At 39.2% G+C, this 17,951-nt stretch overlaps 1 protein-coding gene across 4 annotated transcripts in view; it reads left to right on the top strand.

Annotated features, from left to right (window-relative positions):
- Positions 1-17,951, top strand: part of GRID2 (glutamate ionotropic receptor delta type subunit 2) — a 671,892-nt gene that overhangs the window by 397,343 nt on the left and 256,598 nt on the right. For all 4 annotated transcript variants that reach the window (XR_008484345.1, XM_054295276.1, XM_054295268.1 and 1 more), the window contains exon 4: positions 8,893-9,098. Coding sequence is in view for 3 of the 4 variants with exons in the window: in XM_054295276.1 (XP_054151251.1) it covers positions 8,893-9,098 (206 nt within the window). In the remaining variant the exon portion in view is untranslated. The remainder of the gene's footprint in view (positions 1-8,892; positions 9,099-17,951) is intronic.

The following is a 17,951-nucleotide window of genomic DNA, read 5'->3' as shown; positions in this document are numbered from 1 at the left end:
TAATAAAGACTCATAAAAGAATCATGCTCTCTTTAATCGATTGCAAATGCTTATAATTACCCTGAGGCTGTTTTCAGCTGCTTGATGACTATAATATTCTCAAGTCTGTCTCCAGACAGTCTTAAAACTGTTTATTACTCATGTGGCTCTTTGCCAGCTTCCCGTACTCATTTGCTTCACTGTGCCTCAACAAACATGTAATTAATTCAAGCTTATTACTGAACTTTTTTTTTTTCCATTAGTATTTATTGCGTCATTCAGATTAGGAAAGGAGCATTAATTTTCATCTGCGTAACTTTAGTGTGTCAGGTGAGAACTTCTGTCACAACTTGCATTTGCTGATTGACTTTACCACTGCAAATTGAGTATATCATTTGGGCGACCCTGAAATGATTCAACTTCTCAATTATTCTATAAAGTTTCTTGAGTAAAAAAGTGGGCATGCTTCTACTTTTCAGCCACAGAACAGTTGGAGGAATGTATTGCAGGAACTGTAAGGGAATATGTCAGAAGATAAGAGAGTTTGTCACTCCCTCATGTTACAGTCCTTAGGGAAGGGATGGTTAAAGTGTTCAAAGGTTTTTCCTGACAGTCCCATCTTGTGTTAGCAAGCTGGGGCCAGAATAAAACTGTAGGTGTTCTCCCAATATCTGTGCAGTGGGAAAACTCTGTAAATTAGGTGTTATTTTGAGGTTTTGCAGAGGTACAAGATTTCATTTGTAGATGCAGTCTGCATCAGAAGAACAGTGATTTATTTAAAGAATAATTAAATACCTGAAGCTTGTACTGATATCTGCCACTGTTTGCTAAGTATTTTTCAACTCTCAAGACATTGCTCTTTCTTCTCAGAAGTATGAAAGTTAAGTTTGTAAGTTTATGATTTGGCATCTAAATAAATGAACAGTAATCAAATAAGGAAACTTTTGAGAGAAGTAATTTTTACACATTGAATTGAAGAAATTGTATCACCATTGGGGAAAAAAAAGCATGGATTTGGCACAATAACATCATAAATGTCAATTAATATCATAAATTGGAAAGAAAACTTGTCTGTGAGAGTTTTAACCAGTCAAAGAAAAGAGGAAGCAGAGAGACAGGAAAGAGCTAGAAAATAATTATAGCGGTATTCCTAAATCTTAGCTTATCAGCTTCACTTTTGTAGGTTATGTTCTTCACAGCACCAGTTCACTCATACAGTATTCCTCTTTCTATACTGTAAGGTTTTAATCAACTGGCAATGTTCTTTGGGAAGAGACTGATGGAGAGTCGGGGAGCAGTTTGTCCTAAGGAAGTTTATAACACGCATCAGTCATGGAATGGCTTGGGCTGGAAGGGGCCTTAGGAACCATTCAGTTCCAGTGCCCTGCCACGGGCAGGGACACCTCCACTAAACCAGGTTTCTCAGAGCCCCATCCAACCTGACCTTGAATGCCTCCAGGGATGGGACATCCGCAGCTGTGGGCAGCCTGTGGCAGTGCCTTACCACCTTCATAGTCAATAATTTCTTCCTATATCTAACCCAAATCATCCCTCTTTGCTTTTGAACTTATTACTCCTTCTCCTATCACTATAGTTCCTGGGATGGATTCCTTCTCTGGCCCCCCTGTAGCCCCCCCTCAGGTACTGGAAGGTTGTTATAAGATCTTCACACAAGCTTCTCCTCTGCAGGTTGAACCCCAAATTTCTCAGCCTGTCAAATATTCACAAATTATTCACTGCAAGGACGTTCTCTTTGTTGTTCTTTACTCTGTCTCCCTGGAAGGAGATGCACAGTTTCTCATGCTTATGAGAACCAACAGGGAGTAGCAGTGACTTACAGAGCAGAGCTGGTGAATTTTACAGACAGACTTACTAAAAAAAAAAAAATATATATATATATAGTTGCTATTTAATAAAGACTTTTATTTACACAGAAATATAAAGTTCTTTCATACAGGATTTACACATAATTTTTTAAGTTTGGCATGACTTGAAGGCACTAGGCAGGGAAAATTCATTTCTTTGCAAGAAGTTATTTCACTCAAAGGCAACCCATAGAAGTCTTTTGGAAATCTCAAATGCAAACTGTAGTCAAAAGGGAATTGAATGAAGAGATAGAAAGCAGGTTATACAGTCAAAAGTACATGGATAGAATATATTGCCACGTCAGCCTTCACAAGTGATCACAATCTGAATTCCTTTCTATTTTTTAAGAAGTTACAGTGACAGCAGATACTCTGAAGGATTAGTTCTAGCTTCATTCTTATTTATCTTTTTTATTCTTTGCTTTTTTCCTCTTTCTTTCCAGTCAAAAAAATAGGCAAAAAGAAACTCAAAGGAAGCATCTTATGTCAGCCCTCAGTAAGGTTCAAAACTGAAGTCATGCAGGATTTGAAATCTGCAACTGTTCATATCTTTCCCCCACCACAGATTCAGCTGTTAAAGACCATTTGTATTGATTTTGCTTATTTAAAGGATAATTTCTAGTAAGTCATAATGTGACACAAAAGTAACTAATGTAAATGACATTTGAATGAACCTTTAAAATAGGGATTATATAAACATTTCACTAGTCCTAAAATCGTTCATATCAAACAACAAAAATTGAAATCACCTGCTTATATTTTAACTTGAAATGGAAATGTCTTCAAAAAAAGAAAAAAGTATACCAGAGTATTTTTTTCTTTTTTCTCAGTTCAGTGATACTAAAAAATTTGAGACAAATTTGTGTCTTCTTTTTTATGTGTAAAATTTCAGAAATGTGCAAATAAGGGGGGAAAAGACCCCAGTCATTTGTGCCATTTACAAATGTTCAGTTTCTCCCAAGATATATGCCCACTTCTTAAGCTGCAGAAATTCTGATAATATAAATGAGATTTTGTATGTAATTAAGAATTTGGGCTTTAATTTATTTCTCATGAGTTTGAACTACTGCTATATTCTCTGAATTTAGATCATCCAGCTGAAATTGCTCAAGTAACTTGTCCTTCTTAGTTCCAAAATGACAATATGAAAGAGCTGGGATGATTTATTTATAATTAATTTTAATTCAGAGGTACAACAAATTACGTATAAGGTGGTTAATGTGAGGGAATCCCACTGCTGTGAAAGTAAAATGAAGGACTGTTACTCAATCATCCTGCTAAATTGTCATTTTCCTTTGTCTGGATCTTAACCATGTTAATGGAGGTCAGCCTGTGCACAGGAAAGCAAACACTTTGCACAAGTCTTTACACTGAGCAGGGGCACCATCAGAGTCCAGCTGGAGCTGCACACCTCCCTAGTGTACAGTGCATTGCCACAGTTAATAGTTGCTGTCATGTTAGCCAGTGTTGTGGAAGAAGGAAATCACTGTGGTAGATTGTAAAGCTGTTCTTGATAAGAATTTGAACAGTGTTTTTTGTTATACAATGGCTTTTCTCATCATCTGTACAAATAAAGTGGTCTTTTGTGCAGATCAGCCAGTGAATATTTATGGCGGGCACATTCACCTTTAGCTCCACAGCTGAATCAGTTGGTATTTATCAGCCAGATACTCTGAGGAGAATGTTCTCACATCTGAAATGCCATCAGAGGGAGGATGAGCTAATGACTGTAAGCCAGGCTTGAGATAACAGAAGTGCACGGTGAGGGCCTTGTGATTTAGGTGGAACACAATGATACAGGTGGATGGATTAATTTATTGCCATTAGTGAATAGTGCCATCTTTCTCATCTCCTGATAATAGTGTGAGCTGAAAAAAAAAGTAAGAGCTTTGCATCTACTTGTAGATGTTTCTTTTTAATAAGGGTGTAAGAGGTGTTTTAGCTTATGAGTTATTTAATATATGCCGTTCATTTTATTCAAGTTGTAAAATCCTTGCTGCATATGCATCCTGGTATTCCTGTATGAGATGCCTGAAAACCAGCATATTTTGTTCTAGGATGCCCTGATTATTAGGCTTTCTCCAAAATGGATTAGGGGACTTGCTCCCTCTGTATAAAACAGAGAGGGCAAAGAAAGTTATGGGGGACCAGAGAACAAAAAAGTGAGAGGAGATCTGGTCCCATGATTAAACAAAGCCTTGTGCAAGAATCATAGAATGTTATGAGTTAGAAGGGACCCACAGGCTCACTAAAGTCCCACTCCTGGTCCTGCTCTGAACAGCCCCACAAGTCACACCATGTGCCTGAGCTTTTCCACTAAATGGTTCTTATGGTTTATGTTAGGTCTGAGTGCTCCTGCCAGGCTGCTCATTTAAGAAAATTTAGACCCATAGTCTGTGAAGGGCGCTTTTCCTGAGCATGCTCTGTGTTTAAGATACTCACATGTTTCTTGTGCTTTCTTCAGTGTCAAAAAGATTGTTCAGTGAGAAGAAGGTGTGTGAGTTCATGCTTCATTTCCTAAATTCTTTCTTAGATGGTAGCTGACGCAATAATGGCAAGTTTGGTGAAGCTGTCACCTGAATTCGGATCTCAGCTGGAGCACCTGCAAATACTGAGTACCTGCAATTGAATATATCAGCCAGGTCTGCAGAGCTTCAGAGGCTCTGGGCCTGGAGCTCTCCTCTGCAGGAGGCTCTGAGCACAGCCAGGCTGGTGTGCCCAGTGCCAGACCAGCTGCACACCACCACTGCAGGCCAGGAGACCTCCCTGTAGACCTCTGCCTTGTGACATGGTTTTGTATGCCCAGGAAGGACATTTCCAACAGAGACTTTGATCAATTTTTCTTGCTTTGTTTATTAGTATTTCCAGGCCAACTTCACAGACTCTTAAATTGAGAATAGTTTTGGTTATAAGGAGAATGTTTGGGGATGTTTCTTTTACATTACCAGCCGGGTTTAACCCTCTAGATGATGCTGACTACAGAAGGGTACTCTGTTCTTGTGCACACATGTGTAGACTGGAAGTGATGGCTGTTCAGTAAAAAACAGGAAATGCAATGCTAAATAATAGTGGCATTGAGCTGGGAGACAAGGTAGCAACTTTGTCTTTAGCATTGATCTGTTTCTACATGCTAACTTTGGCTTTGATCACTAAGGAGGATAATTAATACTGGTGATAATAGGAAAACTCTTCTGGATTTCTGGCAATGACTGTGACTCATCTGATTTAAATAGAAAGTAGAAATGTGACTTCTGGCTGGGCAACAGGTTGGTTGGCGAGCAAATTCAGGGTAAGAAACACCTGTGTTCCAGACATGAACAGTCTTGTGTCTCCTCAGTAAAGCCATCTGTGCCACAGGTTGCTTGCCAGATTTTTCTGCAGAAGGAGTTGATCTATTAGAAAGATGATTCCACAGTTCGGCGTGGATATGTGCCACTTGCAGACAATCCACGCAGGAAAGATAATGCTGCCCATTCAGTGGCAGCATCTGTTCTTTGGCACACACTTTGAATATGATCACTGCTAGTGACTCACTGCTGAAATATTGGAAGCACCATCGTGATTTAAATAGCGTTTAAATTGCAGGGTGTTTTTGTGTGCTTTCTGCTGTTTCACAGCAGCAGGTGAGCGCCACCAATACCTCCATTCTGCTAAGGGTAAGCTGAGGTATAACCACAGTCTGTATTGATTTCCTGCCCATGTCTCTGTGTTGTACCCATGCCAAAGACACAAGTAATAAAGAAGAAGTAGGAATCCTGGTTTGGTACATTTTCCATTAGAATGGTGGTGTTTTCCTAATGATGCAATATAGATGGCACAGTTACCTAATAAATGTAGAGAATTTTGGTGTTGTGAGGTCCCCAGGATGAGGTGAGAGATGAGAATTTGACTCCATGTTCTCAGAAGGCTGATTGATTATTTTATGACACTATATTATATTAAAAGAAATTATATACTAAAACTATGCTAAAGAAAGAGAGAGGGTACATCAGAAGGCTAAATAAGAATGATAATGAATGCTTGTGGCTGACTCCTCAGAGTCCAACACAGCTGATGGTGATTGGTCATTAATTAAAAACAATTCACATGAAACCAATCAAAGATGCACCTGTTGGTAAACAATCTCCAGACCACATTCCCAAGTAATCAGATAATTATTGTTTTCATTCTTTTTTGAGGCCTCTCAGCTTCTCAGGAGAAAATCCTGGGCAAAGAGGATTTTTCAGAAAATATCATGGTGACAGAGAATAATACTGAATCTCTTTTGTCCCATCATTTAGTGAAGAATCAATAAAATGGTTTCATTGTTTATATGCAGATCTTCATGGCAAAGAAGACCATTTGATCCTATAATCTGACTTCTGGGTCAATGCAGAATATGCAGAATATCAGTCAATAACTCCAGTGTGTTTATAAACTCAGATCAAATGACATTATGTCCTTGTTTTAAACAAGGACCAATGAAACTTTGTTTGGAAGTTCCTGCTCACCTGTTCTGGTGCCAGAAATATATGGATTTATGGGACAGATTTTAAGTCTTTATAAAGGCATTCATAGGCCGAGTAAATTTTCTTCCTGGTATTTTGACAGCATATTTAGATCCCATCTACATATATATGCTCCTTGTGATTTTGACTCATACTGACTTATGATTTTAACTTCAACTGGTCAGTTTTACCCATCATATGATTTAATTAGTCTGGATCCTCAGTAATCCTCAGAGTGTGTGAGCCTCAGGAAGTTTAGAATGAAGGGGTTAAAGTAGAAAGAATTTCTTTTATCATTTGCATAAAACTAGACATATTTGTAGCACTTCAAATAATCTTGTTGGTATTTAAAGTGCCAAAAATTTCTAACATCTCTGATTAGATTGAATCTAATTTTCCTGATTTAGATATTAAATAGAAGCTGCAATTAGTATCTGATTCTCTTATGGAACTTTATTTTTAGGGCATGCATGTATTTTATTCACAGTTAAACTATTGTAGAAGTGTTTAGTAATACTGATATTTTGGCAGTGTCTAGAGAGTGAAGTTTTGGTGATGAATGTCTAACATAATAGCTTAAATGCCTAAAATACCATTTCTTTCCAGTTCATGGTATTTTGGAGCTCTAGACAGGAGACCCAGCTTGGTGATTGTGATGGACTTCCAGGACTAACCCTGTTGAGTTACTCTTGAGCACTGTTTGATTACAAGCTGCTGTATGTCTATTTCTTCATAATTTGAAGCATCTCTGTAAACTGGGGCTGGAGGAGAATATTAGCATATTCTGTAATATCCTCTAGTTAGTTGATGCCTGCTGGATGTAGGCAGGGCATTTTTTCTCCTGTGCAGACTGAACGTTGTTTTCCTAATACTGCTGTTTGTGGCACCCCCCAAGAGCAGGGGGCAGGGGAAGTTGGTAGGTCAGGACAAAAGTCTGAGTAGCCAAGCTGTTGTGAAAGTCTAATTGGAAGCTTTCTCAACTATAAGATGTCTCATGCAGACACATAAGAAGCCTGTAGCTTCAGGTCTGACCATTCCCCTGGAAAATGAGTGACTGAGACAAGAAAATTCTGAGGAATTCCCTCAGAGGCTGGATCTAGGACTATGCATCAAAGGGAGACTAGATTGAGTATTCTAATGGGAGAAATATTTTCTGGTGGATTTTAACCACAAATGCCCTCCTAAACCTGAGGAACCTTTATTTTTTTTTGAAGAAATGTTTGAAGAAAGAAATTTCTACAGAAATTTCTGTTTATGTGGCATTGCTGATTTCCTTCCTTTTGCTCTTTTCCCTTTCTCATAGTGTGTGTTTCAGCTGGTGTGTGTTGTGTTGACTGCAGGGCTGCTTCTTTCTCCCCCAGCTGAGAGCAGTTGGGTGTGTGGGAGGCTTGCATGCCAGGAGGGGAGGAAGGATGTCCTGCTCAGTGTCCTCTGGGACAGCAGGTCAGAGTGACTGCTGGAGGGGACAGTCACCTTGGGCAGCTGCTGGCTTAGCTCCTGAAAACAGCCTGACCATCTGCAGTGGTGACTAGGGGTCAGATAGTGAGGGCTTAGTGAGGCTGAAGGGATTTTCCTGAGGTCCAGGAGGCCCTGATCTGACTTGCGAAGTCATTGAATGGTTTTAATTTTTAAGCCTAAACATTGGAGTTTTAGTTAAAGCCATCCAAAAGAGAAAGGGAAAGAAAAAGTCAAGCATGCTTGTGGAACAGTGCTGGAAAAAGCCCTTCCAAAGTCTTGGGCCAGCTAGAGGCAGCATAACAATGTGAAGAGTACCCAGACATTTCAGGTTGGTAGACTATAAATATGTTACAAGCCAGGTAGTAAACTCAGTCAGCATTTTGCTGATCAAGTCTTCCTTTCTAAGTCACTCTTAAAGATGGGTTTACCCAGAGTGAGCCAGAAAGCTCTACAGGAGCAGTTTGCTGGGGAAAATTTACTAAACTCAGCCAGTTGTATGAGATAAGACCAGGCAGTATCATTGCAACAACTGTATATGTGGCTTTTCTTTTGTTTTTGAAGAAAATAAATAGTTGTGAAGTTAAGAACAACATTAAGAGTTTTTTATGAGTGAACTGCCCAAGCTTCACTTGGGTACATCAAGCTACATAGCATGGATAACATAGTTTTGAGTTTCACAAAAGAAAACAATCTCCTTCCTGCCTTTCTTATCCTCAGTTGTCCTCCAACAACCCTTGCCTGAAGGAAGAATTGTGTGATGGTCACCATGGTCTCATTGCCCTATATGGATTTTAGTGTGAAAGTCCTTTAAGAAATATTAGGAACAAGTGTGATGGTTGAATGGCCAAATTAGGAAAATTTCCGAAAGTGTTTGTAGGCTGTTTTGGACAGTAGCTGTTGTGTGGCCATTCTTTCTCTGTCTTAGTGCTTTAGGAACTGCAATGAGCATAGCTCAGGAAGAGGTCTAATGAATATTAATGGAAAGCCTTTTGGGGTCTACCTGATCTACCTGACATAAAGTTTCTATGAGATAAATGGAACAGTTACTTGTGCCTTTTTGCCACTTACCAATTAACATCTTGTTTGCCTTCTGCTTTTTCTAGATATCCGTGGAATACAAGAATTTTTAGACAAAGTATCTCAACAGGGAATGGATGTAGCATTACAGAAGGTAGAAAACAACATCAATAAAATGATCACAGGGCTCTTTGCCTCTATGAGAATAGAAGAACTGAACCGCTACCGGGATACCCTGAGACGGGCCATTCTCATCATGAACCCTTCCACAGCCAAATCATTCCTGACAGAGGTATGTCTTTTAATGACAGGTTAGCTTCTTGTTTTGCTGACCAAGATCACAGTGACCTGTCAAAAAGTATAGTTTATTTGACTTCATAATGGTAATAAAAATAAAGTCAGGTAAGCCCCCTCAAGTAAAAGTTTAAATATTCTCTTTTCAAAGATCAGCATGCAAGGGTGTTTACTCATGTTCCTAAATGTGCATGTACATTTAAAGAGAGAACAAATAAAACCTCATCTCGCATGAGCAAAAGCATTTAGGAACTATACAGAAGAATTACCCCTCAGACTTCTGTTTGAAGCTCAAAGGTATTGTATTGCCATTGTGACCCACACTACTGAAATATTTACAATTGAAAGTTTTAGTATTTAGAGAAATACATATATTATATGTGTATTTGTGGATAAAATGTGTTTATCTAATAGAAATTCTGTTCTTTTACATAAAATGATGTTGATGTTGTTGTCTTTTGTGCCACTGAATAGTAGTGAAGTAGTGGAATATATGGAAAATTTGATTTGCATGAAGAATTTGAGGTGATAGTCTAAAGTCATGGTTTCAAGTAATATGGACCAGATTTTCAAAAGGTTCTTTGGGATTTAGAGACAAAAGACCTGCACATTGCATTTGACCATAAGTTGTGCAATCTTTTTAAATGAGTGGCATGGTTCTTTTTACATGGCACTGTGCTGCGTTTCAAATGTGGTTTTGCATGCGTGTATATTCTTCATTATCAACCAGAGCTTAAAAATCTGTTTTGTTCCATGGAAATACACTTTCTCTCTTCAATAACTTATCTAACTTGCATTACTTTTCTTCTGTACTTAGCTATTACCTTGGTCTTGAGAAATTCAAGCTTAAAACCTACTTCTGCATAAAAAGTACTGTGTATCCAGTCTCAAGTGAATGCCTTTTAGAAACATTAGCTAGAAGTTGGCTTTCTTGGTTTTTTCAAAGTTTTGTTTGCCCTTCGTTTGTTTTGGCTGGGTGTTTCACTGTCCTCATTACACACTCGAAGCTTGCTAATTCTGAGTAATGAGGGTCTGCTGCTCTATCTAAGTGTGTGTAGTGTTTCATAAGGTTTAAACAATTTGTAGGCATATTTAGATTGTTCTGCAGAGTTTTCATCACTCATTTCACAAGTGTTTTATTTTTTGATAAGATGCATGATCAGATATTTAACATTGCAACTTGAAAGAAGAATGGTTAGGGGCTCAAACTACTATAACTCAGCAAAACAAAACTCCTGCTTTGTTCTTACAGAGAAACACTTTTTTTAAAAAAAGATAGATTTTATCTATTTTTTTACATACTTGGGCATAGTAACAAAGTCATTGTCATCTTTTGAAGGTGTTGCCAAGTAAAAAATTTACTTTAGACTTCTTACTTTGGCATTGGCCACTCAAGACTTCAAAAACCAAAAGACCAGTAAAAAAACAACAAAACCAAATCCTTAATGTGCCTCCCACCAAAACAATTCCTGTATTAAACACCAAAAAATCCTAAAAAACAAGACACTCATAATGTTTCTCCTTTTGTGGTGTCTGTAAGTCTACCAGGGAAGATAATTTTCTTCTTCTGCAACTGTGGTTCAAAGACTCTCACATCAGCTCCATATTGCAGGCTTTTTCCAGGATAACAGCATTTATTTGGAGTATAATATGTGACTGGTAAATTTACAGGAGCCTCTTAATAAGAAGGGTTACTCAAATAGAAATGTGATTATTGCCATAGCTTATTTATGTTAGTGAGAGGAAATGAACTAAACAAGTGAGCTCCAACGCAAGGTCTTTGCAAAAGAAGTTTGCAGGGGTTGCCTTTCCAATGGATATTAAAAACTGTTATTTTGAGTCAAACCAGCAGCTGTTCTATAGGGGCAAAGAAATTATAAACCTCTATGGACTGCCTGTGGGCAAAGATATTCCCAAACAATTTAATGATCTTGCTGTTTCCAAAACCTGTGCCATGTGCATGGTCAGTTTAGGTGGGAAATTCAGCATAACCTAGTGGATTTAGCTTGTAAACCTTGTGATTATAATAAGAACAAACTGCGTATGCAGAAAAGCCCTTTGGGCTTTTTCTGCCCAGTAGAAGTTTTTGGCTGCCTTGCTGGATTCAGCTGTCTGCTTCTCTCCCCAGACCTCGCATAATCTCTGCTGCTTGGTCCCTTCTTAGATGACTGCTCTGGCTGAACCCTGTCATTGTTTAGCTGAGAAGAGGGTTCATTCACTCTGCAACAGCTGTAGTAAGCGTGGTCTTGATTACTATGCAAGTAACAACTATTGCAGAGTAAATAGTCAGACACTGGCCTGTGTAAATAAGCAGTCTGTAAACTGGAGTTTGCTTGTGTAGGATTTATCTTTGTTCAGACTCTTTGAAATTCACTGTTTGAAATATTTTTCTTCTTTCTTTTATTTTTTTTTTAAAGCAGTATTGCTTTTTATGTTAGGCACTTCTTTCTCTCCACCTCTTCCATCTCTAGAGCTTGTAGAGAAGAGATCTGTACTTATACTCTTAATAAAATAGAGATTAAGAAGTAAGTACACTTCTCTGGCTGTGGAAATGAAAGCCTACCTTCTCTTTAAACACTATGTATTAATTTGCCCTCCATACAGCATGGAAAGGCAGGAAACTCTGGGAGCAAGTATCACAGCATTCCTCCTTTCTGGCTAAGGGATTAATGTGAAGTGAGAGGGAGGGGCCAGCTGAATTCCCAAATATCCTTTGTTGCTTTGAGCTGGAGATGGAGGAGCAGAGGGAAAAAAAAATCTTCTGGAAGAGTGAAATTCACTGGGGCTAAGGAGTGCACAGGTTTGGAGCCAGCAGAGACTGACAGCTCTCCACAGATGAGTTTGTGGCAACAGGAAAATACTTTGCCAGGGGTATACTGGTGACTTGTTCAGGTTTGTTTTTTTTCTGGTGCAATACTTCTCTACTCTCAAATAGCTGCCTAGGTCCCACAGGTGAAGCAAACTTTTCCCACTGAAACTTATGTGATTACTAAATATCCCACTGTCTTGCACAAAATTTGCTGTGCTATCTGATAGCACTGGTGATGGATGTGAACTGTGTGTCAGTTTTTTGCTTTACATTTTGGGGTGGGTTTTTTTTTTCTCATGTTCTTCTGATTTGCAATGAATATGATGGATAGGAAAAGCCATGTAAGGGAAAAATAAGATGTCCTTAGATTAGATGTCTTTGCCAGCTCATCATGACAACAGAAATTAAGGGGTTCAAAAGCCAAGTGTGAGGAGTCTGGGTAGGAGCAGGGTCAGGCCAGTAAAGTCAGGTGGCAACAGAGGTTCTGGGGATAATGAAGCAAGTTTGAGAAACAAGACTTTGGGAAGCCATTCTTTAGGACACACGCCAAATGTCCTCCACTGAGTCAAAATGCTGTCAGTACATCTCTGCTTTCAGATTTTTTTCTGTTTAGCTAAGGAAGCTACCTTATCACTTGAGTGCAGAAATTGAATGTGTTCTTCTCTGTCGGACTCCAGGAGCTAATAATGGGACTGCAAAGGAGGGACAATGCAGCTAATTCATTCATTTATTTATAGAGAAAAACTTCACACGTTGAAAATCCAGTAAGCCATGTGTGAAAGAGCCCTAGGATCAGCCAGGGATTTTGATGGAGCTTTGACAGGCAGGTTCTGGAAGGCCTGGGTGTAAGTGCTGAAGGAACTGCTGCCTCCAGCCTCTCCTCAAAGGAGGGATTGCCAGCCAAGAAACCTCAGCCAATGTGACTGTGCATCTTCCTGCCCCTTGCAAGGTCCCTTCTTATGCTTCTGTGGCAGGGGTTGGTGGTCTCATACAAAGAGAAGTGAGAACATTTTTTGGCTGTGCAAGCAGTTTATCTAGCAAAATTTTCAGAGCATTGGCAATGTGTAAAAGCCAAAAAGCTCTTTGAGGCTTGACAACCTCAAGCCATCAATGCAGTGAGCATTGACACTTCCCAGGTTGGAGAATACTTCTCCTCAACTCACTCTACACTGCATGGTTTGTGTAAATGAAAATATTTGCTATTTCTTATTGCGGAGGTTCCACTCTGCAGCACACTCGAAGTCATTGAACCCCATCATATCCAGACTTGAAGCATGCTGGAGATATTAGAACTGTTTACTGGTAAACATCTATTAAAAGTTAAACTCATCTGCGTGACAGAACTGGGTAATAATTATTGAAAAGATGTATTCAACAAAAATAGCTGCTGCCAAATCTTTGAGTTGCAGCAAATGTGTCCTGTATGTTGGCCTGTGTGTATGTATCATGTTTATTGCACTAACTTCTATAGGTAATGTTTTATTTATTTATATTTATTCCCAAAGAAAATTAAAATCATGTAGCTTTCGGTATTAGTATAATCTACTACTCATGATTTTGAAAATAAATTTCCTTTTTTTCTATCCCAGGCTAATGTGGGACAGTATTAAAATGAGATTACCTTGGATGAAAAGAAGCTACACTGCTACTTTCATGAATAAAAGAACTTTATAAATGAAATGGTAAAATATACATGGAAAATAGAATTAAGCCTATAAATTAAGTACTGAGGAGTTCTTGCCATGTTGTGGGCAAGTGGAAAAAAAAGGAAAGAGTGTTTAAGGAGCAAATGTAATTTAAATTGCCTCATGTAATTGAACTTTTGACGTGCTTTTACTCATCGTTACTGTGAATAGAATGAGAAGTAACATTTATTCTGTGGAATGAGATCATTCCTGATAGCAAAAGCCTTGATTTTTATTATATTTGATTGTTGTCTCTCTGTTGAAAATAACAGTTCTTCTAAAATGTAGTTATTTGAAAAAATACAGGGTTTTTTTCATGCAGTGACATAGTTGTTGTTTTACCGGATATTAGATCTGATCATGAAGCAAATTGTGAATCTTTGAGATCTGTAGACAGGGATTTGCTTTAGTGTTACATAGTGCTCTAACCAGGCTTATTTCTTTAATCAACTTATTTACTGAGAATTAGGAAAATTTATTCAACTTTTCTAACCAAAAGGTTGATTCAGCCTTTGTATTTCCAAAGTTCATGGTAACTTAGTCTTTTTTTTTTTTTCCCCCTTTTAAAAAAAATCTTATTTCATTATGGTTTTCTTTTTTATTTTACGTGTATCCTAATGAAGACTAGGAAAAAAATTAGCTGTTTATTTTTCTATTCCTTTTTTTATTAATAAGGAAAGTGATTCGGTCTTCAGTCAAAAGCATGATACACAGATATGAGGTGAAGTGAATGAAGTTGAAAATAGGAGTTAAGAATCTGATTCACCTGTGTGCCACTTCCACTGAAATCTGCAGTGAAAATTCAGGTGTTTCCAGTGGGAACAGATGGCAATGATTTTTGTTTAGGTGGACAGAAAAGACACATAACAGGGAGAGGTAGAAGGCTCCAGACAAGTACCGAGTCCACATAATTCCCATAATCTGCTGAGTTTGAAAGGACCCACAGAGGTCATCAAATCCAACTTCTGGTCCTGCATGGGACACCAAGTCAGACCATATGCCTGAGCACGTTGTCTAAATGCTTCTTCATCTCTGTCGGGCTGGTGCTGTGCTCACTTCCCTGGGGATCCTGTTTCAGTGCCCAAACACCTTCTAGGTGAAGAACCTCTTCCTGATATCCAACGTAAATCTCCCCTGACACAGCTTCAGGCCATTCCCTTGGGTTCTGTCACTGGTAACCATAGAGCAGAGATCAGTGCCTGCCCCTCCTCTTCCCCCCATGAGGAAGCTGTAACTGCAGTGAGATCTCTCCTCAGTCTCCTCCAGACTGAACAGGCCAAGTCACCTCACTTTCTCTCCACATGGCTTCTCCTCAAGGCCCTTCTTCTTATTCTTCACAGCCCTCCTCTGGATGCTCTCTAATAGCTTAACATGTTCTTCTGTTTCTCCCTTGCCCAGCTGCTGATGCTGTGCCTGATGTCCCCCAGGACACGGGTGGCCCTCCTGGGTGCCAGGGAACTGCTGACCCATGTTCAACTTGCCATCAGCCAGGACCCCAGGTCCCTTTCCATGGCACTGCCTCCCAGCCTCTCATTCCCCAGGGCTGAGAGATCCCAGGGGCAGAATCCAGCACTTTGCCTTATTGAGGTTCACATGGTTGGTGATTTCCCAGTCCTTTGATTCATCAAGGTCTCTCTGCAGGGCCTCTCTGCCTCTGAGGCAGCCAACATATCCTGCCAGGCTTGCGTTGCCCGTGAACTTACCTAGTATCCCTTCCAGTGCTGCATCCAAGTCATTCATGAAGATGTCACAGAGTCCACAGCCTGAGATGGAGCCCTGTGTAACCCCCTGGCAACAGGTCACCAGTCTGGTGTCACCCCATTCACTGTGACCCTTTGAGCCTGACCAGTGAGCCAGCTGCTCACCCAACACATCATGTGTTTATCCAGCTGTTTGCTGGACATTTTGTGCAGAAGGATCTTGTGAGAGTCAGCATTGAAAGCATTATTGAAATCCAGAAATGTTGGTTTGCCTTGGTGTGTGTGTGCCACAGGCTGCCGGTCCAGGAACAGGCATCAGATTTGGATTTAGGAGATCCAGAACCAGATTTTCTTCTTCTGCTATGTGTGTGTCTCCATACCTGTGTACAGTGTATATGAGCTAAAAAGTAACATTCCTTTGTGTACATACAAACATTTTCTGCAATGATAAAAGCGTATTCATCTGCCACCTAAAACCCACACTGTTTTATGTTTTCAAATTAACTCTACTACCCAAACACTTGCTTCTTGTCAAAGTAAAACGGAGTTTGCATGAGCAAGGATTTGCTCAGTTGAATTTGGCAATGGAACTGGTCCAATGATGGGCTGGAAAAATACTGAGGTTTCATGGGAAGCCTGTTGGATTTCCAGTTAGGCTGAGAAGTGACTTGATGGTTTGTCACATGTACAAGTACATCACAATGTGATAGCTGATTGGTATTTTCCCATAAACTAATGAAAAGAGTAATTCTTTATCACATTTATTGATGCATGATGCTTATGATGCATTAGATATGCAGCATAATTTGATTTTCAGTATTGTCTTTGTCAAAGTTTGTTCACGATTGCTGGGAATTTTTAAACAATCCTATTTACATAAAGCACAAGTCAGAAGTCTCTAAAGGAGTTGTTCAGGCAGTTTCCTTTTAGAGGGAAAGTGAAGGATCAGCAGCAGACATATGAACCTACTGCTGTTTTAATCTCCTTTTCCTATAATTTTATCATGATTGATTGGGTTTTATCTGGAAGTGATGGTCTTCAGAGGCCAAAATCAGATTTTTCAGTCAGTGACTGTTTGCTCCTTTTTTTTTCTTGTAAGCTGAGTGCTCTCATCTTTGAGGTCATCTGTCTCACCTTAGTGTTTGAGCTTTTAGACCTGCACTGTCCTGGAGAGCATATTTGCTTTTTCTGAGTCCATTCTCTACACCATTGCTTGCAATACAATAAATCCTATTTATTGTACTCCACTGTAATTTGTTGTTGTTGTTAATTACAAGGTTGAAAAATGTATTTTTTTTTCCTTCTTTCTCCAGCATTAAGCACAGAATTCATAACAAATTGAATTCAAGGCAAATTGAAATACAGGCTTAAAGGATTTTTTTATTTTGTAGGATCTTCGAAATCTCTAGTAAAGGGATGTTCAAAAAATATGTTCAGAATGTCAAACCACTCAAACCACCCTTTAAGTGGCCTCCCTGGCTTTTTTTTTTAACCTGCAAGAAGGGATCTTGAATTTAAGATTTTACATTTGAGATTTTACATTTCATTGAAAATCTGAGCAAATTCTTGATTTATGGTGTAGTCCAATTCCTTGCCTTTTTATGCTCTTGCATCCTTGAATATAGGCCATCCAGCTGATGACTGGATGAGAAAATGACTGGGGTTTTTTGCTATCAATAGAGTGACATTGGCTTAGATTTTGTATGGACTTGCTTACTACAAGGTGAAAGTTCAAGGATAAAATATTTCACTTACAGAACAATGAAAAAGAAGTCTCAGTGGTAAAATAAGTCAGCTTCAAGGGGATTTCTGTCATTTGCATCATTACTGAAACTGCAACCTGAAGCAATCCTTTCTGTTTGTGTGTTTTCAGGCATAGTAAAATTGAGTTTTGCAATGTAGAGTTGGGGTTTTTGGGACAGAATGCAGTGCTTGCTGCAGCCAATGTCATTTATTTTGGTATCTAAAATGAAGCAAAATCAATTTTGGAAATCTATCCCAATGCAGAAGTTCTACACTTAGAAGAACAGGAGCTGGGGGCTGTCTGCAGGTCCTTTGCACTGATATGAGGTCTGGAATTAAGGCTGTGTCTTTGTGTTACTGAGAGGTATGGCTCAGTATTGGTAGCTGGAGCTCAGCTGGCACATTTGTGTTGGCTGTGAAGGTTGTTGGTTTTTTTCTTATTTTGATTAAGGCTGCTGATAACAGCAGCTGAAGAGAAGCAGCATATGGATATATTTATCCTTCAATCAGCCATGCCTCATATGTGAAAAGTCAGGCCTGATTGATGTTACAAGTCTGGTGGTACCAGTATACCTTCTGAATTGTACCCAAGTTCTCTAGTCTTTTACACCCTCAGTGTGGTGTTGGTGGCATGAGGAGGCACTCACTGAAGTGTGTGTGCAAGGCCAGTACGTACCAGAGCACTTGTGTGATTTACAGCATAAGAAAGTCACACCTTGTGTCTGCATTTTACTTATTTCAGTATTTTCTTTATTCTGGCTGTGTAGTGTTTAGTGCTGTGGCCTGTATTACAGCTAGATATTCACATGGGGCTGGTTTCCATCCTGTGTCACACTGTAGCAGAGTTGAGAGATACATACCAGATCTACCTCTCTAGTGAAAACAACAAAAGCTGTGGTGTATTGTTTCTTCTA

The sequence above is a fragment of the Melozone crissalis genome, unplaced genomic scaffold (assembly GCF_028551555.1).
Source record: "Melozone crissalis strain CALT ecotype California unplaced genomic scaffold, PUWL_Pcris_2 ptg000006l_1, whole genome shotgun sequence".
Classification (NCBI taxonomy): Eukaryota; Metazoa; Chordata; class Aves; order Passeriformes; family Passerellidae; genus Melozone; species Melozone crissalis.
The sequence above is the reverse complement of the archived record's forward strand: the minus strand, read 5'-3'. Positions and strand labels throughout refer to the sequence as shown.